The sequence below is a fragment of the Diceros bicornis genome, chromosome 6 (genome assembly GCF_020826845.1).
Source record: "Diceros bicornis minor isolate mBicDic1 chromosome 6, mDicBic1.mat.cur, whole genome shotgun sequence".
NCBI classification, from domain to species: domain Eukaryota; kingdom Metazoa; phylum Chordata; class Mammalia; order Perissodactyla; family Rhinocerotidae; genus Diceros; species Diceros bicornis.
In genome coordinates, this window is record NC_080745.1 from 68,988,945 (window position 1) to 69,012,286 (window position 23,342).

At 37.3% G+C, this 23,342-nt stretch overlaps 1 protein-coding gene across 1 annotated transcript in view; it reads right to left on the bottom strand.

Moving 5' to 3' along the window:
- The window catches only part of CFAP43 (cilia and flagella associated protein 43), a 97,429-nt gene that overhangs the window by 47,697 nt on the left and 26,390 nt on the right, over positions 1-23,342 (bottom strand). Inside the window, exons 9-15 of the mRNA XM_058543946.1 lie at positions 21,661-21,777; positions 11,168-11,248; positions 7,780-7,928; positions 6,088-6,191; positions 2,792-2,932; positions 1,831-2,003; positions 563-712 (exon numbers count right to left, since the gene is read on the bottom strand). Coding sequence (XP_058399929.1) covers positions 563-712; positions 1,831-2,003; positions 2,792-2,932; positions 6,088-6,191; positions 7,780-7,928; positions 11,168-11,248; positions 21,661-21,777 — 915 coding nt within the window. The remainder of the gene's footprint in view (positions 1-562; positions 713-1,830; positions 2,004-2,791; positions 2,933-6,087; positions 6,192-7,779; positions 7,929-11,167; positions 11,249-21,660; positions 21,778-23,342) is intronic.

Genomic DNA, 23,342 nt, shown 5'->3' on the forward strand with positions numbered 1-23,342 from the left:
AGAGGACTTGGTAAAGGCCACACCCTTCTTCCCTCTGCTCTTCCAGCATCACATGAAGAGCCAGGTTGGGGGGGCAGCAGCAACCTGCCCAGAGGCCCTCCAGGCCAGGGAGATAGCAGTAATAATCTCTAGGTTCACACAGCGATTCACTGTTTCCAAAGCAGTTTTGCATACACCCTCTCACTGGCTCTCACCAGAATCCCACAGGGCGAGAGCAAGCTAGGCTTCCCTGATATTACAGATGAGCTTCGGAAGCTCCGTGAAGCTCAGGGAATTTCCAAGACACACAACTAAGTGGTGATGGAGCTGGGCTGGAGCTCACCTATGGTACCCTGGCCCCACGTTCCTTCTTTGCAGATCTGAGTCTATTGGTTGGTGTTTCCCCACTTAGAGGCTCCGACCTCAGCACATAAATACACCCAATGTTAAGTCAATAATACCATCAGTGGTAAATAAGTTATGAGTCAATTTACCTAAGAAAGCATTCCAACTCCTTCCTAAGGGCTTTTATTATATGCAATCAAGATATATATCCCATGATGAAAAAAAAAAAGGAGTTTACCAAAGTATGAACATCTCGGATACACAGAATTCCACATTTAGCTACTGTTATGAGCCACAATCCATGTGGAGACAGAGAGAGCATTCCGGGTCCATAATGTTTGCTTTGCACTTTTTGGTATGGCTTAAGAATGCAAATACCACTATGTTCCTGCCAACCAAAGAAAAGGACCACATTATAGAAAAGATCAGGGGAGCCGCACCTTAGGGTTTGCAGTTGCGCGTATACGGTCAGATTCAAACCCACAAACGTCGTCACTGGAAATAAACTGATACGTGATAAAGTGGGCATCTGTACTTGCACCACATTTTTCAGCTTTGTTTGCAAATAGAAGTTTGTTTCGGCCAACTAAGAAAAGTCTTCTTCATATGTTAGCTGCCATTAAAGACCCCAGCCTACACTGATAATCTTTATTTTTTACCCATCATTTTCATATATTCCCATGCTCAAGTTGAAATAAATGAGTCAATAAAGTATTCCCCCTAAAGTATTCCCACCTCCATGCCTCTGCACATGCGGTTCCTTTTGTCTGGAAGGCCCTTTTCCATCCCATCCCCACCAATCCTGCCCCCTCCCTACCTCAGCAACCCCAGCCCCCTGCCAAGATTATACACAATATTTCTCCATGTCTAAATATGACCTATTCTTCAAAGTCCACTTCAACTATTACTTCCTCCATGAAGGTTTTCTTGAATCCTCCTTGCCATAAACCATTTCTTCCTTCTCTGAATTTCCTTGTCTCATACCCTGCTGATAGCAGCCACTCTGGGACAGAAGGGCTTTGACAGAGAGGAAGTGTGGGTAGATAATGTGGGCCAGTGTATGTAGCAAGAGGTGACACAATATGAGAGAAGTTTGAAGAGAGTGTGATGAAAGGATGTCAGAATGATAGTTTGACTATTTTGTGCAATTTTGCTTAGGGCTCAGGTGCAAAGTTTCACTGAAAATCATCAACCCTGTAGCCCCTCACACCTGTGGAATGGATTTTCTAGTGCTAGATTGTTTTTTAAAGGCACTAAATTAATATTGTGTCGTCTGTGTGTTTATCTGACAAGTATGATGTATGTGGCACAAGTGTGAGGTTGCTCAAATGTATTTTATGATGGATTAACAAATCATGCTAATAGAGATCTAATTCAAGGAAATTACGTTAAGAAAGCCATTTGTTAACTAGACTATAATGTTAAAGCATGGATCATGTCTAATTAATACAATGTGTCAATCTTGATTGTTAAGATAAATGATAGCATGCTTAAATTTTGGCATACCTTCTCAGGAAGAAGATAGCTGCAGATATATGGCACTTGACTACAGAAGCCATATATTCGGTTATTTTGAAAGTCCAACACTGCAGAGGACAGAGTGTGCTCTATCTCATACAGGAACTTATGAATGAATTCATCTCTCAGCCTCCCTCTTTCATCAGCAAAGGTTGCAGAAACTATAAGATTTGGGGAAGAAGAGAAATCATTTGCACCAATACGATTTTATTTTTTTAAGCATCATGAACAATTATGAAAAGCAAAATAAAAAATTTAAATGCTCAATTAATAATGCAGAGGCTATTAGGTGATAAAAATGATTTAAAAACAACTTGGTCACAGTAGAAATACTTGAGTTTTAAGTGACTGATAGTAAAATATCTTTTATAAGGCCTTGGTTAATTTCATCAATTAAGTAGAGACATATAATTAAAAGAAACTCATGATGGTCTAGAGAATCTTAATTAAAACATAAAGGTACTTTGAGGTTCTAAGCTATCTTATATTCTATACATAGTTGCAAAATAGCTACCCAGATATATTTGTTATTTAAAACAAAGAAAGAGTGTCTCTTTTATCAAACCTCTTTATCCAGAAAGCTTTCCTTATAATTTTATCAGTGAAAGTAACTACACAGTAACCTCTATGAAGTTGACAATGTATATTTAAAGCCACAAAAAGAGATATCACAAAATGACGACTCAATTTGACAAAAGCGCCAGTTTATCCTGTTTCTTTCTCTGGTAATAAGACAAATTCATATGAATGACAAGGCCTGGAGGAGAGTCCACATTGTTTAGCAGCCACATTAGTTTCACTTTGTAAGATGCATAAAAGCCATTTTACTTCTTCACATGTTAAGAGAAAAAAAGTGCTATCACCAGATAAGAAGAAAAAAGGAAAAAGAAAGCTATAGCAACTCCTCATTGGGGCCCAGGACAGAACTGGTCACTTGTTTTTTCTTTACCTCGTGGTAGCATTTTAGGCAGAGTAAATATTTCCAGCCTGCTTCTTCCTGTTTCTGGAAGTGGGGAGAGCACCATCACTTCCACTACGTCTGTTTCCACAAGAGACACCGTGGATATTTGTAAAATGCCTTTGCACACCTCTGAAAGCAAAGGGAAATCAACACCACAAGTGGTCATTGATATGTTTAAAGAATTTTTTATCTTCCCAGTAAGACATCACGTTATAGAATTGCCTTCACTAAATCTTTAGATCCAAATTTATTTACTGGATATTAAAAGTGACCTTTAAACATAAGTGACGGGGACATTTTTGACTAACAGATGGGGGATTCTGATTAGATGTCTGAGTTGGCAGTTTGCTCCTCTAGAAATCCAGGTGATCCGACCTCTGTAAGGTGCCATGCCCGGCCCACCTTGGGTTCTTTCCAGACTCACTACTCCTATTCTCCTCTCCACGGGGGCTGTTCTGCATGCGTCCACTTTCTCAGGTCCCAGTATCAGCGCTTCAGGTGTTCAGTGGATGACCTTTCCTCTTACTTAACAAGGAAGACGGAGGACAACTGACACAAACTGGACCTCAACTTTCTTATCGTGAATCTCACATTTTCTGTTTGTTCTCACCTGCCCCTGCATTTCCTGACATTTTTTTACAATATAACCATTTTCTGTTTGCAATATTGAGCCCACACCTCCAACGTCCTGTTACACCATGTGCTATCAGTTACCTTTTTATTTTCTTGTGCCTTTTATGGTTTCTTCCATTCAGTCCTCAAGACTCCCCTGTCCTCAAACAAGGACCTTCCTTTAACCCTGCTTTCCCACCACAGTCATTATCCAGTTCTCTTTTCTCCACCACAAACTTCTTAATACAAAAGCTGCTACCTCCTGATGCCACTTTCTGACGGCCACTCCCTCCCTAACCTCCTTGTCTCTTCCTTCCAAAGCAGCAGCTCTCCCAGGGTCACCTGCTGACTGGCCAATATGTGAAGGCCTCATCTCTCATCCCCACCCCACTCACAGTTGGCCACAGTCTCTAGCTTCATCCAGCCTTCCTTCTTCAAGCTCTTTCTGGAGCAGGTGACTCCCAGTCCTCGCATTACTCTGGCCTGTCCTCAGTTTTCTTCACCGCCTCATCTTCCTCTGTCCACAACGACAGTGTAAGCAGCTTTTCCCATCCCACACTCCAACCGACCAGATATGTTAAAAAATGGAATATTTAGGCAGGACTTGCACTCACTCTGAGGTCAGGGATGGTCCTACCACGCTCCCGGTCGTCTAATTTACACATTTAGGTTACCTGTTTGGCCTTATTAAGCGACTGGGTTTGCTTCTACTCTGCCTTCTTAAGCTGTCTCATCAGTTTCTATGATTTCAAGATCAGAATACTATCATTAAGTCTTGAACTACAAATCTCCATTTCCAAACTTATGCTAAATATCCCCAAATGAAGAGCTCACTGGCTTCAAGTCTACAGAACTTGTCAGCTCACCCTATCCCTCAATCTCCATAACTTTCTTTTTTCTTGAGTTTTTACATCAACTGATAGCATCAGAAACTTCCACTATCTAGTCTAGAAATTTTGGAGTCATTGCTGATCCATCCCTTTCACATATAATTGAATACCAGGTCCTACCAATTCCAGCACTCTTAGCTGTCCCCTCTTTTCTCTTTTGTTGACTGCTGCGTGGCTGTGTGCATTGTGGGTAAGAGCATTAGCCCTGAAGCCAGACTTCCTGAGTTCGAGTCCTGGCTCCACCACCTTCCTAGCTGCACGATTTGAACACATACTTAACTCACTGTGCCTCATCTGTAAAGTGGGGATAATAGTAGTCTCTACCTCATAAAAGTTGTCTGTAAGAATTAAATAAATTAACACATGCCAAGTGTGTAGAACACTGGCTATCACATGATAAGAAATCTCTTTAAATGTTGGCTATTGCTGTGATTAATATCATCTCTTGCCTGGGCTACTATAAAAATTTCCTAACTCATCTTTTTTTTTTTTTTTAGTGAGGAAGATTGGCCCTGAGCTAACATCTGTGCCAATCTTCCTCTATTTTGTATGTGGGTCGCTGCCAGAGCATGGCTTGATGAGTGGTGTATGCTGCACCCAGGATCTGAACCCACAAACCTTGGCCACCAAAGCAGAGTGTGCTGAACTTAACCACTATGCCACCAGGCTGGCCCCCTCATCTTTTTTATTCCATTTTCTTGCCTTTCTGCTCTATCCTTCACACTGGTGCGAGAGTCATCCTCTAAAAACCAAGTTAAGTCAGGCCAGTTCCATCTTGAAAACTTCTGATGATGTTCATTAACCACAGAAAAAAGTCCAGACTTTGATATTCAAGATGCTTCGTCTTCTTTCAGACCTTGTCACCATGATCATCATCTAGTCAACTCTTTATTTACCCATTACCTCGGACATCTGACCATTCTACATGGCTTTGCTCAGACTTTTATCTTGAGCTGGAATACTAATATGCCCCACCCTCCACTACTTTAAGCCCTCAGAAAACCCCCGCAATCCTCTGTACCCCCTCATCTTCCCCCCCTTCACCTCCACTCCTTTCCTCACACCTGGCAGAATCAATACTTCTTCCTTTGAACCTACACAACGCTCTGCTTATTTCTTCTCCACCAAATTGTCTCCTTGACCTTCCAAGCCCCACAGGGCCTCAGTTCAGCACTTTACACCTAGTAGGCACTCATTAATTTTTAAAAAATCAATGAATGGATTTTGAAATATATTTTTGGGAAAAATATACATACATATTTGGTACTTAAAGCCAGAGAGTATTCATTCTTACTACTTATCACATAAATGCTATTTCACCTAGCAGATCTGTGATTTACCTGGGCATTTGGACACATGTTACTGAAAAAGCTGGATATCGCTTTGTTTAAAGAGGAAATTTTAAAGATGCATGTAATAAAACTTTCTTTAGATATCTTTATTAAATAGAGGTAAAATATTATTTTAAAAAATATTTCAGGGATAAACCAACCCAATTTCCCTTTGTAATAACATTAGAAATATTTAGCCATTTCATTAACTAATTCATTAATTGAGTCAAGAAAATTTATTTAGCATCAACTATGTACCAAGCAGTTGTACCAAAAACCTCTAAATATGATGTGGGAATTCTCCTAGGTAACTTTTAACAGTTATTTAAATGTTTCTCTTTTAGAAAATATGCCACAAATAATTGTTTCACTATTGCCTCATTTTTCCAACCTTAAGTTCTTTGGAATAAAGGGACTGGTATTTTAAATTAGTAAGTATTCTGTAAAGTACCTGTGAATCCAAGAATCTGAAATAAGCTTGAGGGGTTGGCATTGATAACAAAGATGTATCCTTCTGATGTTCCAACTAATAGATACATTCCTCGCTGGTCGTAACTAGAAAAGAATAAATCTGATTATCAGATTTTACTTGTTTCACTAATAAGATGGTAAACAAAATTATCGAATGACAGCATGGAGATACATTCAAAACCAGTCATTCTTACGTTTTGTGATTTTTAATATTATCTGACCTTATAAAAGTCAAGTGATTACATGTAAATGTAATCATTACATTCTAGGCTAATGCTATTGCCAAACTGCAACTTATAAGCACACAGTCAGGAAGATTCAGTAAAGATGGGCAACTATTTCATCATAAGTGAAGGAAATATGACAACAGAGCTTTCTTGGCATTTCAAGTGGAAATAAGCAATTCTCAAATTAGTGATGAGTGTGACATTGTAGTACCCTTCAGTACCAGTACCTGGCAGAGGAGGAAGAAGGTAGTGAAATATTTCTACACCTTCATCAAATTAGAGAAAGTGAGAAATGCAAATTAGGATAAGAGAAAAGGATCTGAGAAAGAAGAGGCACCAAAAAATAGGGTACAGAGGAGTCAGGTGTAAGTAGAGGGAGGTTACAGAACCTTCCCCACTGAGCTGGAGGCGGCAGAGCTTGTGGGAACAGCACAGGCAGCAAACACCCAGCTCCTCCAGGCGCAAGGGGGGTGATCTCAGGCAAATGCTTCTCTTAACCTCTCTGAACCTGAATTCCCTCATCTGCGAAACAGGGACAGGCATAATACCTTTCTGACTGGTGGGGCGAGGATCACATTCAATAAGCTACAATGTGTGACAGCACCTCAAGCTGTAAAGCAGGGCACCAATGTCAGTTCTTATTATTACTTACTATTATGATAAATTAACAAAAGATAGAATAGTAATAATGACACACATTCCAAATCCAATATCTCTCTGCTGTCTTCTTACAAGCATTGCTTCAAAAGATTTGAAATCATCTAAATGCCCATCAATATACTGTCCTTTAAAAATGATAGTATATTCACACAGTGGAATACCATGTAGCTGTAAAAAAGAATGAGGAAGGTTTTTATGTGTGCATAGAAACATTCTCCAAGATATACAATTAAGTGAGAAAAAATGAGGTGCAGAACGTTGAATGCGGTTTGCTCCCCTTTCGAATAAAGTCAGTGCCTCTGGAGCACAACTGCCTGGGTTCAAAACCCAACATTTGCCATTTACTACATGTGTCGTATTAAGCAAGTTATTTAAACTCTTTGTGCTTCCTCTTCCTCATCTGTCACAAACACACAATACGAGTATCTATGTCGTGAAGTTAATACAACAGCAGTGCCTGGCACAATCTAAGTGCTTGATAATTATTTGTGAAAATAAGAGCAAGTACTCATTTCTTGTGCTTGTTTATGGATAAAATATCTCTGGACAGGAGACATGAGAAATTGGGAACAGGCTGCCTCCAGGGAGGAGAACTGGGTGTGTGGGGACGAGAGTGGGAGACTTTTCACTACAGACCCCTCTGTACTTTTTGAACGCTGAATCAAGTCAATATATTAATTTTCAGAACAAGACATGTAAAACTTAAAATGAAAAGAAATTATGGCTTCACTGGAATTCTCAACAGACAGGCCTGACACAGTTGCGGCAGAGTAGGTGGTACTTACATGAGGTGCTGGACAGAGGACTCGCAGAGAAAGGCCTTGTGAACTGCCTCAGGGGATTCAGCATCCTGGACGTCGAGGAAGTGGATAGAGCCACCCACGGTTCCCACAGCCGCAGAGAGGGAGGAGGGCGAGCAAGCCAGAACTGTCGCCTGTTGAAATAAACCCCCAGATGCTGAACTACACTGTGCCAGAGAACAAAGCCTGCTCTCCTACACATTAAAATTCTACAGTTTACTTGAAAAGCCTGCAGAATGAGAAGAGTGGCAAGTGTTGTGTAGTATTACAAACTATACGCTTAACGTTCCTGAAATAATCGATTACATAAGAAGTCATAGGAATCTGTACATCTTATTCTTTTATCCTAAAACTAGAAAGATAAAAATATAAAGGAGTTTCTTGAACTTTAAACCGTGGCTTCATTTTTATCCCTAAATGATTACAAAATTATACCAATAATAATGAAAAATAAAATAAGAAAATTTAAATACATTCCTAGCATCTTTTGGACATCTTTATAGAATGTTGGTGATTTTTTAAAATCAGCATTCATCTGCTGGATAATAGTAGGTCCTGGGATGCTGGTATGACTGAGGAAGAAAAGAAAATAACCGTATCACTGGACCATGTATTCAGTCACCAAAGAAACACATCACAGGTTCCTGCTCATCACATAATCATTTACAGAATACGACGTCTAAGAGAATAAATTCGCTTTCATGACACTTAAGGAATCAGATTCATTCCTCTCTAATTACACTTTGTAGGTTGTTTTGAATAAAATCATAGAATGTTAGAAATAAAACAGATCTTAAGAGATAATCACTTTGCAGAACAGAAAATGGAGAAGAACAGAGCAGCAATTTGCCCCAGAATCCCATAGCTGGTGGCAAAGCTCAGATGAGAACTCAGGTGTCCTGCCTCATTAGAATGCAGTTTCTCAGTTGAGCAGGTTTTTATTTTATTTTTAAAAGTGAATTTTCCAAGGCTTACCCAGGTTGAGTCTTTAGTGGTTCCTCAGTGTGAAACCGGCAAGGAAATGGTGAGGGTTTTAGTATTTTTTTTAACTGAAGGCCTTTATGGGAGCTCTCAGTGTGTGTGCGAGTGTGTGTGTGCTCAAAATAATCAGTAGAAATTGTCCTCCATTCCATGGCACCAGTGGGCTAGGCTAAAACTGTACAGCAATATCTGGAGGGGTCTTACGTACCCTGGCAGGTGCCATCAAGGGAAGCTGCTGGTGTCCAGGTATCCTGCCATCATGGCGCTGGGCTGGGTGCTCTGGGGACCACTGCCTAAAACGTTCATGGGGAACACAGTCCAGGGCACAGGCAGAGAGATCTGGCCGCAGCATCGCTGGGTCAATCCACTTGTCAGTTCCCCACAGAACAGTGGTATCCTCCAGCGGGGAGAAACCACCGACTCTCCCCAGTGCAGGCTAAACCACATGAGAGTGCATGCCTGGTTTGGAGCTCAGTGCAGGTTTGTCAAATTAACTGTGAAAGTTGTCCGATTCCCTCCGCTCTGGTCAGGTGAAGGGAAGACGTCTGGAGCAGAAAGTGGGCCTTCTAATGGTGCCTATACCCCTCCTTAGCCAAGAAGAACAAGGTAAGTCCTGATTATACAGACCCTTGGGTAGGTTGTTAAACATTTGTCTGCCTCTCCTCTGTAAAAGGAGATGTGAGCCGATGAACTTGAAGATCTCTTCTAGTTCTAGTAGTTCTAATAGAAATGAATACATATAAGCCTTTGTCACACAGATTGTGGAATCTACTCATATTTCACAGTCTTTTAGGTAAGAATTTCTATCCTTACCTTTGGGGTGAGTTTTATTTATCCCATTGAACTATGGCTTTTTGCATCTTGTAATCCTCTTATGTGAGGTATGATGCTTCATTTTGTTTTATAATGACATTTTAATTTTATAAAAGGGAAGGATTGTAACTCCCCTATCCACTACCAAGATCCAGATCTCATCTAGAACTGTGTAATACAGCAAATGATGATAATTTAAGAAAAAAATAACAATGGTAACGTTGTTTCTTGGTCATTTATTTATTTATTTAGGAAGATTAGTCCTGAGCTAGCATCCGTTGCCAATATTCCTCAACAAAAAGAGGAAGATTGGCCCTGGGCTAATATCCGTGCCCATCTTCCTCTACTTTATATGGGACGCCGCCACAGCATGGCTTGACAAGTGGTGTGTCGGTCCGCACCCCGGGTCTGAACCTGCAAACCCCGGGCCGCTGAAGCAGAGCACATGAACTTTGCTATGCCACCGGGCTGGCCCTCTTTTATGTTTTTTAAATATTATTTTATGTAAAAAGCACTGTGCACATGGCAGAAATAACAGTATCACCTTGCAGCAGGTGTTGTGAGCAATTGTGGTTTGCCACCCAGCATCCATACACCCTCCTTCTGGAAAATCTCTTGAATATCCATTGAGAAACCATCTCTCTCCTATTTTCAGAGTTGAGTAGAATAGATCTAACTCCCATTTCCAGGGCTGAGCTTAAGCAGATTAGCATTCCTCATCTCCCTGTCCACAGTGATTAGTTCAGGGATGTTATTAAGACATTAGAAGACATTTACTAAGCCTTCTGGAAAGGAGAAACTTCTTTTCTCTTCCTCCTCCCACTCTAGAAAGCTTTCTTCCATGATGGTCTGATGTAAGGTTGGCACCTGTGGCATTTGGATACCACCAAATGGAGCATAAAATAAAACTAAAGACATAGTATACAGACAGAGGAAAAAACAAGATCCTCGATAATATCATTTGAGTTGCTGGATCGAGCCACACCTGAGGCCAGAAAATTCTATACTCTATAGTTGACTAAGCCAATAACCCCTACTTTTCTATTTTTGGCTCTAACTGGTTAGAGTGGCAATTTTCTTTCACATTTAACTGATCCTCTTGAGGTTAGATGGTGCCATTTAATTAGTTATGGCCAAGGGGATGTTTCATTTCTGAGTAAAAGCACTTAATTGCTAATTCAAGACTCTTCATCACTCTCTTCCCATAACATGGCACTGAGTAGCTATTAGTTGGTGGAGACTCCATCATCCTGGCTCCCTGAGAGACTGTGTGGAGCAGAGACCCTGCCAATCCACAATGAACTTATAGCATGAGTGAGATATAAACCACTAGGATTTCAGAAATAACTGTCATCACAGAAAAACTTGTCCTTTCCTATACACCAATATAGTATCTTATGTCCCACCTTCTGGGCTGTGGAATACTTTATACACAAGAATTACTCTAAATATATAAGGTAAAAATGCAATAAGGCATCTGTAACAAGTATTTCCACAGACTACTGACATGTAAATATGAAAAAGTGGATTGGATTAGAATTCAATATTTTTTAAAAATCCAGTTATAAGACACACTTACTGGAGTATTCAGATAAATCCTGCTGACACAAGAACCATCCTCTATATACCAAACACAAACTTCCCCTGAATGTGTGAGTGTCTGTAAAAAAAAGAAAAAGAAAACTCTAAATGGAAAACAAGACTCTGCTATGGAAGCATGTTCTAAATCCCTTTCTAGGATGTCATTCATTCTGATGATTTAGTACAAAATTTCATTTTACTTATGGAGAATATAATTACTTTACATTCTCAGCACCAATACTTCTGATTTGAACAAATATTAGCTATCATCTTTAATACAATTTAAGTAACATATAATAACTAAGGATTAGAAAAGTGAAAGATTTTTTCTCATGTAACAAAACTGAGATAAAAGTTACTTGAAAATTCAATGAGATTATTGCCTAGTGAATAAGCCTAAAAATAAGAAATTATACATTGTTATTTTTTAAATTAATAGACTGTTTTTAAGAGCAGTTTCAGGATTACAGAAAATTTGAGCAGAAAGTACAGAGTTGCACTTACCCTACATACATACAATTTCGCCTATTATTGACATCTTGCAATAGTGTGGTACATTTGTTACAATTCGTGAGCCAATATTGATACAGTATTATTGACTAAATCCTATAGTTTATATTAGGGATCACTCTTTGTGTTATACACTCTATGGGTTTTGACAAATGTATAATGACAAGTATCCACAATCACAGTATCGTACAGAATAGTTTTACTGCCCTAAAAATCCCCTGGGCTCCCCCTCTTCATCCCTTCCACCCTCCCTCCCGACTGAACTCCTGGCAACCACTGATTTTTTAGGTAACATTGGTTTATAACGTTATATAAATTTCAGGTGTATATCATTATATTTCAATTTCTGTGCAGACTACATCATGTTCACCACCCAAAGACTAATTACCATCCATCACCGTACACATGTGCCCTACCACCCCTTTCACTCTCCTCCCTCTCCATTTCCCCTCTGGTAACCACCAATCTAATCTCTGTATCTATGTGTGTGTTTGTTGTTGTTTTTATCTTCTGCTTATGAGTGAAATCATATGGTATTTGACTTTCTCTGTCTGACTTATTTTGCTTAACATTATATCCTCAAGATCCATCTGTGTTGTCACAAATGGTAAGGTTTCATCTTTTTTTTTTATAGCTGAGTAGTATTCCATTGTGTATATATACCACATTCTTCTTTATCCATATGCCTGTTGATGGGCACTTAGGTTATTTCCAAGTCTTGGCTATTGTGAATAATGCTGCAGTGAACATAGGAGTGCATGTCTTTATGTATTCATGTTTTCATGGTCTTTGGATAAATACCCGGAAGTGGAATAGCTGGATCATATGGTAGTTCTATTCTTTTTCTTTTTAAAATTTTTTTTATTGATGTCATAATAGTTTATAACATTGCGAGATTCCAGTTGTACATTATTGTTTGTCAGTCACCATATAAATGCGCCCCTTCACCCCTTGTGCCCACCCCCAACTCCTTTCTCCCTGGTAACCACCAAGCCATTCTCTCTGTCCGTGTGTTAGTTTACATTCCACATATGAGTGAAGTGAAACAGTGTTTGTCTTTCTCTGTCTGGCTTATTTCACTTAACATAATACCCTTCAGATCCATCCATGTTGTTGGAAATGGGACGATTTTGTCTTTTTTTATGGCTGAGTAGTATTCCATTGTATATATATACCACATCTTCTTTATCCAAACATCTGTCAATGGACACTTCAGTTACTTCCACTTCTTGGCTATAGTGAATAATGCTGCGATGAACATAGGGGTGCATAAGCCTCTTTGGATTGTTAATTTCAAATTCTTTGGATAAATACACAGAAGTGGGATATCTGGATCATAAGGTAGTTCTATTCTCAATTTTTTGAGGAATCTCCATACTGTTTTCCATAGTGGCTGCACCAGTTTACATTCTTACCAGCAGTGTATGAGAGTTCCCTTTTCTCCATATCCTCTCTAACACTTGTTATTTCTTGTCTTGTTAATTATAGCCATTCTGATGGGACTGAGGTGATATCTCATTGTAGTTTTGATTTGCATTTCCCTAATAATTAGTGATGCTGAACATCCTTTCATGTGCCTATTGGCCGTTTGTATATCTTCTTTGGAAAAGTATCTGTTCACATCTTTTATCCATTTTTTAATTGGGTTGTTCGCTTTTTGGTGTTGAGATGTATGAGTTCTATATATATTTTGGATATTAACCCCTTATCAGATATATAATTTACAAATATCTCCTCCCAATTGTTAGGTTGCCTCTTCATTTTGTTGATGGTTTCCTTTGCTGTACAGAAGCTTTTTAGTTTGATATAGTCCCATTTGTTTATTTTTTCTTTTGTTTCCCTTGCCTGGTGAGACATGTATTCAAAAAGATGCTGCTAAGACTGATGTCAAAGGGTGTAGTGCCTATGAAACTAAGAGCTGGTTCTTTGAAAAGATAAACAAAATTGACAAACCGTTAGCAAGACTCACCAAGAAAAAAAGAGAGAAGGCTCAAATAAATAAAATCAGAAATGAAAGAGGAGAAATTACAACAGATACCTCAGAAATACAAAGGATCATAAGAGGATTCTATGAAAAGCTACATGCAAACAAATTGGATAATCTAGAAGAAATTGATAAGTTCTTAGAAGCATACAGCCTTCTAAAACTGGATCAAGAAGAAAGAGAGAATTTGAATAGATCAATCATCAGTAAGGAGATCAAAACAGTAATCAAAAACCTCCCAAAAAATGAAAGTCTAGGACCAGATGGCTTCCCCAGTGAATTCTACCAAACATTCAAAGAAGACTTAATATCTATCCTTCTCAAACTCGTCCAAAAAATTGAAGAGGAGGGGAAGCTTCCTAACTCATTCTACAAGGCCAACATTACCTTGATACCAAAATCAGGCAAGGACAACACAAAAAAAGAAAATTACAGGCCAATATCACTGATGAACATTAATGCAAAAATCCTCAACAAAATACTAGCAAATCGAATACAACAATACATTAAAAAGATCATACACCATGATCAAGTGGGATTTATTCCAGGGATGCAGGGATGGTTCAACATTCGCAAATCAACCAACATGATACACCACATTAACAAAATGAAGAATAAAAATCACATGATCATCTGAATAGACGCAGAGAAAGCATTCAACAAGATACAACATCCATTTATGACAAAAACTCTGAATAAAATGGGTATATAAGGAAAGTACCTCAACATAATAAAGGCCATATATGAGAAACCCACAGCTAATATCATATCTTCAATGGTGAAAAACTAAAAGCTATCCTTCTAAGAACAAGAACCAGACAAGGATGCCCACTTTCGCCACTCTTATTTAACATAGTATTGGAAGTCTTAGCCAGAGAAATCAGACAAGAAAAAGAAATAAAAGGGACCCAAATTGGAAAGGAAGAAGTAAAACTGTCACTCTTTGCAGATGACATGATTTTATATATAGAAAACCCTAAAGGATCCAACAAAAAAACTATTATAAATAATAAATGAATACAGTAAAGTTGCAGGATACAAAATCAACATTCAAAAATCAGTTGCATTTCTATACACTAACAATGAAATAGCAGAAAGAAAACAAGAATACAATCCCATTTACAATCACAACAAAAAGAATAAAATACCTAGGAATAAATTTAATGAAAGACCTGTCCACTGAAAACTATAAAACATTGTTGAAAGAAATCAAAGAAGACACAAAGAAATGGAAAGATATTCTGTACTCATGGATTGGGAGAATTAACATAGTCAAAATGTGCATCTTCCTAAAGCAATCTACAGATTCAATGCAATCTCTATCAAAGTTCCAATGACATTTTTCACATAAATAGAACAAAGAATCCTAAAATTTATATGCAACAACAAAAGGCCCCGAATAGCCAGAGGAATCCTGAGAAGAAAGAACAAAGCTGGAGGTATCACATTCCCTGATTTCAAAATATACTACAAACTTCTAGTAACAAAGACAGCATGGTACTGGCACAAAACCAGACACAGAGATCAATGGAACAGAATTGAGAGCCCAGACATAAACCCACACATCTAGCGACAGTTAATTTTTGACAAGGGAGCCAAGAACATACAATGGAGAAAGGAAAGTCTCTTCAATAAATGGTGTTGAGAAAACTGGACAGCCACATGCAAAAGAATGAAAGTAGACATTGTCTTACACTATACACAAAAATTAACTCAAAATAGGCTAAAGACTTAAATGTAAGACCTGAAACCATAAAACTTCTAGAAGAAAACATAGCCATTGATCTTTTTATGGTCTCCATAGTTTAGCATTTTCCAGAATGTCATATAGAGGGAATCATACAGCCTTCTCGGATTGGCTTCTTTCACTTAGCAATATGCATTTAAGTTTCCTCTATGTCTTTTCACGGCTTAATAGCTCATTTAATAGCTCATTAGTGTTGAATAATATTCCATTGTATGGATGTATCACAGTTTGTTTATCCATTCTCTTATTGAAGGACATCTTGGTTGCTTCCAGGTTTTGGCAATTATGAATAAAGCTGCTATAAACATTCATGTGCAGGTTTTTTTGTGGGTCTGAGTTTTCAACTAATTTGGGTAAATACCGAGAAGCTCAATTGCTGAATCACCTGGTAAGAGTATGTTTAGTTTTATAAGAAACTGCTAAACTGTATTCCAAAGGGGCTGTGCCATTTTGCATTCCCGTCAGCAATGAATGAGTGTTTCTGTTGCTCTATATCCTCGCTAGCACTTAGTATTGTCAGTGTTTTGGATTTTAGACATTCTAATAGATGTGTGGTGGCATCCCATTGTTTTAAATTGCAATTCTTTAATGACAAATAACATTGAACATATTTTCATATACTTATTTGCCACCTGTATATCTTTTGTGGTAAGGTGTTTCTTCAGATTTTTGCCCATTTTTTAATGGGATTATTTATTTTCTTATTGTTGAGTTTTAAGAGTTCTTTGTATATTTTGGATACCAGTCCTTTATCAGGTATATATTTAGCAAAGATTTTTCTCCCAGTCTGTATTTTGTCTTTTCTTTCTCTTAATAGGGTCTTTTGCAGAGCACAAGTCTTTAATTTTAATGAAGTCCAACTTATCAATTTTTCCTTTCATGGACTGTGTTTTTGGTGTTGTATCTAAAAAGTCATTGCTGAACCCAAAGTCACTTATATTTTATGTTTGTGTTATCTTCTAGGAGTTTTATCATTTCACATTTAGGTCTATAATTTATTTTGAGTTAATTTTTGTGAAAGGTGTAAGATCTGTGACTACATTTCTTTTTTCTTTTTGCATGCGGATGTCCAGTTGCTCCTGCACCATTTGTTGAAGACTATCCTTTCTCTATTGAATTGCTTTTGCACCTTTGTCAAAGGTCAGTTGACTACATTTATGTGGGTCTACTCTTAGGCTCTTCATTCTATTCCAATGATCTATTTTTCTGTTCCTTCACCAATACCATACAGTCTTGATTACTGTAGCTTTATAGTAAATCTTGAAATCAGATAGTGGTAGTCCTACACTTGTTCTTCTCCTTCAATATTGTGTGGGCTATGCTGGGTCTTTTGCCTTTCCATATAAACTTTAGAATCAGTGTATCAATATCCACAAAATAACTTGTGGGGATTTTGATTGGGATTGCATTGAATCTATAGGTCAAGTTGGAAAGAACTGATATCTTGACAATATTGTCTTCTTCTCTACTTACATGGAATATTTATCTATTTATTTAGATCTTTGATTTCTTTCATCAGAGTTTTGTAGTTTTTCTCATACAGATGTACATACAGTCATGTGTTGCTTAACAATGGGGATACATTCTGAGAAATATGTTGTTAGGCAATTTTGTTGTGCGAACATCACAGGGTGTACTTAAACAAACCTAGATGGTATAGCTTACTACACACCTAGGCTATATGGTACTAATCTTATGGGACCACCATCACATATGCAATCTATTGTTGACTGAAACATCATTATGCAGCGTGTGACTATGTTTTGTTAGATTTATACCTATTTTACTTTTTTGGTGCTAATGTAAATGGCATTGTGTTTTAAACTTCAAATTCCAATTGTTCACTGCTGGTATATAAGAAAGCAATTGACTTTTGTATATTAAATTTGTATTTTGCAACTTTGCTATAATCACTTAGCTACAGGAGTATTTTTTTATTGATTCCTTGGGATTTTCTACATAGACAATCAGGCCAGCTGAGAACAAAAACAGTTTTATTTCTTCCTTCTTAATATGTATATCTTCTAATTTCTTTTTTGTCTTATTGCATTAACTAAGACTTCTAGTATGATTTTGAATAGGTGTTCTCATCGTTCAGTACCATGCTAGCTGTATGTTTTTTATAGATGTGCTTTATCAGATTGAGAAAGTTCCCCTCTATTCCTAGTTTGCTAAGAATTTTTTTTTTTATCATGAATGGGTGTTGGATTTTGTCAAATGCTTTTTATGCATCTATTGATAGGATCATGTGATTTTTCTTCTTTAGCTTGTTGATGCAATGGATTACATTAATTCATTTTTAAATGTTGAACTAGCCTTGCATAGCTGGAATAGAACCCACTTTGTTGTGGTGTATAACTCATTTTATACATTATTAGGTTTGATATGCTAATATTTTGTTGAGGATTTTTGCATCTATGTTCATGAGAGATATTGGTCTGTAGTTTTCTTTTCTTGTACTGTTTTTGTCTGGTTTTTGTCTTAGGGTAATGCTGGTCTCATAGGATGAGTTAGGAAATATTCCCTCTGCTTCTATATTTTGGAAAAGAGTATAGAGAATTGATATAATGTGTTCCTTAAATGTTTAGTAGAATTCACCAGTTAACCCATCTGAGCCTGGTGCTTTCTGTTTTGGAAGGTTATTATTAACTATTGATTCAATTTCTTTAATAGATATAGGCTTATTCATATTATTTATTTTTCCTTGTGTGAGTTTTGGTAGATTGCATCTTTCAAGGAATTGGTCCATTTCATCTAGGTTATCAAATTGTGGGCATAGAGTTGTTAATAATATTCCTTTACTATCATTTTAATGTCCATGGGTCAGTAGTGATGACCTCTCTTTCATTTCTTTTTTTTTTTTTGTGAGGAAGATCAGCCCTGAGCTAACATCCATGCTAATCCTCTTCTTTTTGCTGAGGAAGACCGGCTCTGAGCTAACATCTATTGCCAATCCTCCTCCTTTTTTTTCCCCAAAAGCCCAGTAGATAGTTGTAAGTCATAGTTGCACATCCTTCTAGTTGCTGTATGTGGGACGTGGCTTCAGCATGGCCGGAGAAGTGGTGCATCGGTGTGCGCCCAGGATTTGAATCCGGGCTGCCAGTAGCGGAGCACGTGCACTTAACCGCTAAGCCACGGGGCTGGCCCCTCTCTTTCATTTCTGACATCAGTAATTTGTATCTTCTCTCTCTCTCTGTTTTTAGTTAACCTGGCTAGAGGTTTATCAATTTTACTGATCTTTTTGAAGAGCCAGCTTTTGGTTTCTTAGATTTTCCCTAATGATTTCCTATTTTCAGTTTCATTGCATTCTACTCTAGTTTTTATTATTTCTTTTCTTCTCCTTTCTTTGGATTTAATTTGTTCTTTTTTTTTTTTCTATTTCCTAAAGTGGGAGCTTAGATTATTAATTTTTTTTCCCTCAAAGCCACAGTAGATAGTTGTATGTCATAGTTGCACATCCTTTTAGTTGCTGTATGTGGGACGCGGCCTCAGCATGGCCAGGCAAGAGGTGAGTTGGTGCACGCCTGGGATCCGAACCCGGGCCGCCAGTAGCTGAGCACGTGCACTTAACTGCTAAGCCATGGGGCCGGCCCTAGATTATTAATTTTAAACTTTCTTCTATTCTAATATATACATTCAATGCTATAAGTTTCCCTCTAAACACTTTTACTGCAAAATCCCCTACATTTTGATAAGTTGTATTTTCATTTTCATTTAATACTTTCATTTTAAATACTCTTATGACTTCTTTGACCCATGTGTTATTTAGAAGTATATTGTTTAATCTCAACATATGTTGAGGCTTTCCAGCTATCTTTCTGTTATTGACCTCTAATGTATTTCCATGTGTCCTGAGAACATACTTTGTATGATTTATATTATTTTCAAATGGTTAAGGTATGTTTTATGACCCATAATATGATCTATTTTGGTGGTCAGTCCATGTGAGCTTGAGAAAAATGTGTATTATGCTATTGTTTGATGAAGTAGTCTATAGATGTCAATTACATCTAGTTAGTTGATGGTACAGCTATGTCCTTATTGATTCTAATCTTCTGCCTGCTGGTTCTGTCTTTCTGAAGAATTTCTTTTAACATTTCTTGCAAGGCAGGTCTACTGGTGACAAATTCCCTCAATTTTTATTTGTCTGAGAAAGTATTTTTCCTTCATTTTGAAGGATAATTTTGCTGGATACAGAATTCTAGATTGGTAATTTTTTTCTTTCAACACTTTAGATATTTCACTCTACTCTTGGTTGCATGATTTCTGAAGAGAAGTCCAATTCTTATTCTTGTTCCTCCAAGAGTAAGGTTTTTTTTTTTCCCCTCTGGATTCTTTCAAAATTTTTACTTTGTCTTTGATTTTCTGCAGTTTGAATATGAAATGCTTAGGTGTAGATTTTTTTGGTATATATCTTGCTAGGTGTCCTCTGAGCTTCCTAGATGTCTACCATTAATTTTGAAAAATTGTCAGCCATTATTATTTGAAACATTTCCTCTTTTCCTTCTTCTCTTTCTTCTCCTCCTGGTATTCCTATATTATGTGTATGTTATACCTTTTGTAATTGTCCCATGGTTCTTGGATATTCTGTTCTTTCCTTTTCATTCTTTTTTCTTTTTGCATTTCAGTGTTGGAGGCTCCCATTGATATTTGTTCAAGCTTATTGATTCTTTCCTTGGCCATATTCAATCTATTGATGAGCCTACCAAAGGCATTCTTCATTTCTGTTACTGTGTTTTTGATTCCTAGCATTTCTTTTTTATTCTTTTTTAGAGTTTCCATATCTCTGCTGATATTACCCAGTGATTCTTGCATATTGTCCCTTGTTTCCATAAAAACCCTTAGTATATTAATCATAGTTGTTTTAAATTTCTGGCCTGATATCCCACCATCTCTGCCATATCTGAGTCTGGTTCTGATGCTTGCTCTGTCTCTGTTAACTGTGGTTTTGTCTTTTAGTATGCCTTGTAATTCTTGTTAAAAGCTGGATATGATGTACTGAGTAAAGGGATCTGAATTAAATAGGCTGTATTATGAGATTTTATGTTTATCTGGCTAGGAGTTAAACTGTGTTTACTGTTTCTTGTAGCTCCATGTCAGAAATTTCCTGTAGTGTCCTTGTTTTTGTCTCCTCTGTTGTCTCTGGATTTCCCATAAACCTTCTTAAATAAGGCCTGAGATGTGCAGATTTTTCAGTTATAATCCTCCTGGTACTGGCTCTAGTGGTGGTTCTTACTTCTGGACTTCTGCTCCAGTAAGCTGTGATTCTCTGTATATGCCTGTCTGTCTCTATAACTTTGGGGGCAGTCATTTGCCCTATAACCTCCATTTTCTGAAGGATCTAAGAATTGTTGATTTTAAATTTGTTCAAATATTTTCTTGTTGTGAGGTTCCTTACATGCTGGATTGAAAGCCCAAAGTTCATATTATTAATTTTTACAAATAACTTTTACTCTTTCACAAGATCAAGACTGGAAATCAGCTTAAAGTAACTGCAATGTGATACAATTTAAGTTCTGTTTCTTGAATCCTAGGGAGTGCGTAACATGAAAATGTCGACCAAGTATCTAAATCTTAAATATGAAAATCTTTGTGTGATAATTTTTATTGAGTTGAAACAACCATAAGAATAGACATAATTCTTATCAGAGAACATCTGGAAGAAAAATCATATAATCAGAATCTCAAGATGGGAAGAAACCTTAAGTGTTAACCTATTCCATAGTCTGTGTATTTTTTTTATTTGCTAGAACTCCCAAAATATTAATGAATTTCTTGATAAATCATATGAAAAGTGAAATATGTTTCTTGAGCAACAAAAGGTAAACAGTAGAAGGTATTTTATTTTTCCTAAGTAGACTGAATTCATGTCCTGTGCATGGCAACTATTTCATTTTCATCCTCAGATGGGGCTGAGGGTAAAGAGGGTAAATACTAATAGTTTAGTGAGTGTTGATGACTCAGTGGCAATGAATGGGTTTAAAGATCTGGCTTAGAAAGCTTGGATGGTGAATACAAATAGAATGGCTCCTAAGATTTCAATTGCTCTGGCTGTTTTCAGAGACTTAATATTATGAAGTCACAATATGACGATGTCATTCTAACTGGGGAGTAGATTTAATGATGGAAGTGGTTGGCATTTCTACCACATCTTCAAGAATATCCTCTGCTCCTATTTGCATCAGGTTGCACATGAACTTCCAAAATCTCATCTTTAAATCCTACTGTGAAATGGTAAAATATTCCTTACCATGCAGTATTCATTTCCAGGTGTAATAAAATCAATTGCCTGAAATTTCCCATCACAAGCATCCAGGACTTTATCAAAGGTTGGCTTTTCACCAAAAGTGTAAATATAAACAGATCCCTGTTGAATATACCAAAAAAGAAAAAGAATGCAATTATTACATGTGTAGTTGAGATTTATTTATTAATTTATTATTTATTAAATGCTTATTGTGAGAAAGGCACTGTGTGGGAAAAGGTGATGGGAAATTAGAGATCAACTCAGTAAGGCCTTGACCTTGAGGCACTTAAAATCTAGATGTTTAATTTGTTTATCAATTGATTCATTCATTCATCATTTAAAATAATCAGTAAATAAAACTTTCTTCTTTTCTCCAATTCCAGGATTTGTTTTTTAAGTTACAAAACGGAACAAAACACTTTTTCATGACTTCAAAAATAATATATCTTTATGCAAAAAATTTGGAAAATGTACAAAACAAGAAAAGTTGTTAAGACAAACTAAACCCTGTCATATACTAGACCTTGGTGGGCACTAAAAAATTTTTAAATAAGCCTGTGTGGAAATTGTGGAGGTATGGCTGAAGTTGTTACTTTATGACTTGTTCATCATCCTCAGCTCCCAAATTCACCTCTCAAAAAAAAATCTGTCCTGTAAGTTATGCATCTCTGCCAAGTAACTGTAATATGGTATGGTCACTTAACTAGCAATAGGAGATCTTCTTTCAACGGATGACAAGTTCTTCAAGTTTACTTGAGTTAAACACAACTATTTTTGTTGTTGTTTACCTAAAAAAAAATACAACTCTGTAGAGTCTAAAATTTGGTAGATATTTACTAATTTTACTTTTCATTCATTCCTTCAACAATTACTGAGTGGATACACTGTGCTAGGCACTGCTCTGGATGTTGGGGCTACATCAGAGGACAAAACAGACAAAACTTCCCTGTTGTCATGGAGCTTACATTCTACTGGGGGATTCGGACAAAAAATAAGATATATAAACAAGATATAGTGTAAGTTAAAAAGCAATAATTGTAAGAAGAAAAAAGTAAAGCAGGGAAGGAGGATATGATATGGCAAAATAAGAGGGTGAAATTTTAAACCAACTGTCCAAGAAAGGCTTTACAGGGAAGGTGATTCTAGAGAAAAGGCTTGAAGGAAATGAGGAAAGGATTCATGTGGATTCTGTGGGAAGAGCATTCCAGACAGAGGAAAGAGCCAGTGCAAAGACTCTGAGGGAAGAGCACTCCTGGTGAGTTCAAGAAAACAGCATGATGGTCAGAATGATGGGAGCAGGATGAACAAGAAGCAGAGAACGGGGAGAGAAGGCCAGGGTGGGGAGTAGAGTCCACATCAAGAAGAGCTTTGTAAAGCATAGTGAGGATGTTGGCTTTTACTCAGAATAACATGAGAAATCACTGGAGGGCTCTGAGTAATGAAGAGAAATGCTTTTTTCATTTTGGCTGCTATGTTGAGGATACATCCTTTATTCCTCTCTCTCCTCTCTGGGATTCCAATCAAACATAGGTTAGATCTTTCACTGTATCATTCATGTCTATTACCCTTTCTTCTGTATTATCCTATCCTTCTGGACTACATTCTGGATAACTCTTGTGAGCTATCCTCCAGTTCATGAATTCTCTCTTTGGCTGTGTCCAATCTGCTGTCAGACATATTCATTT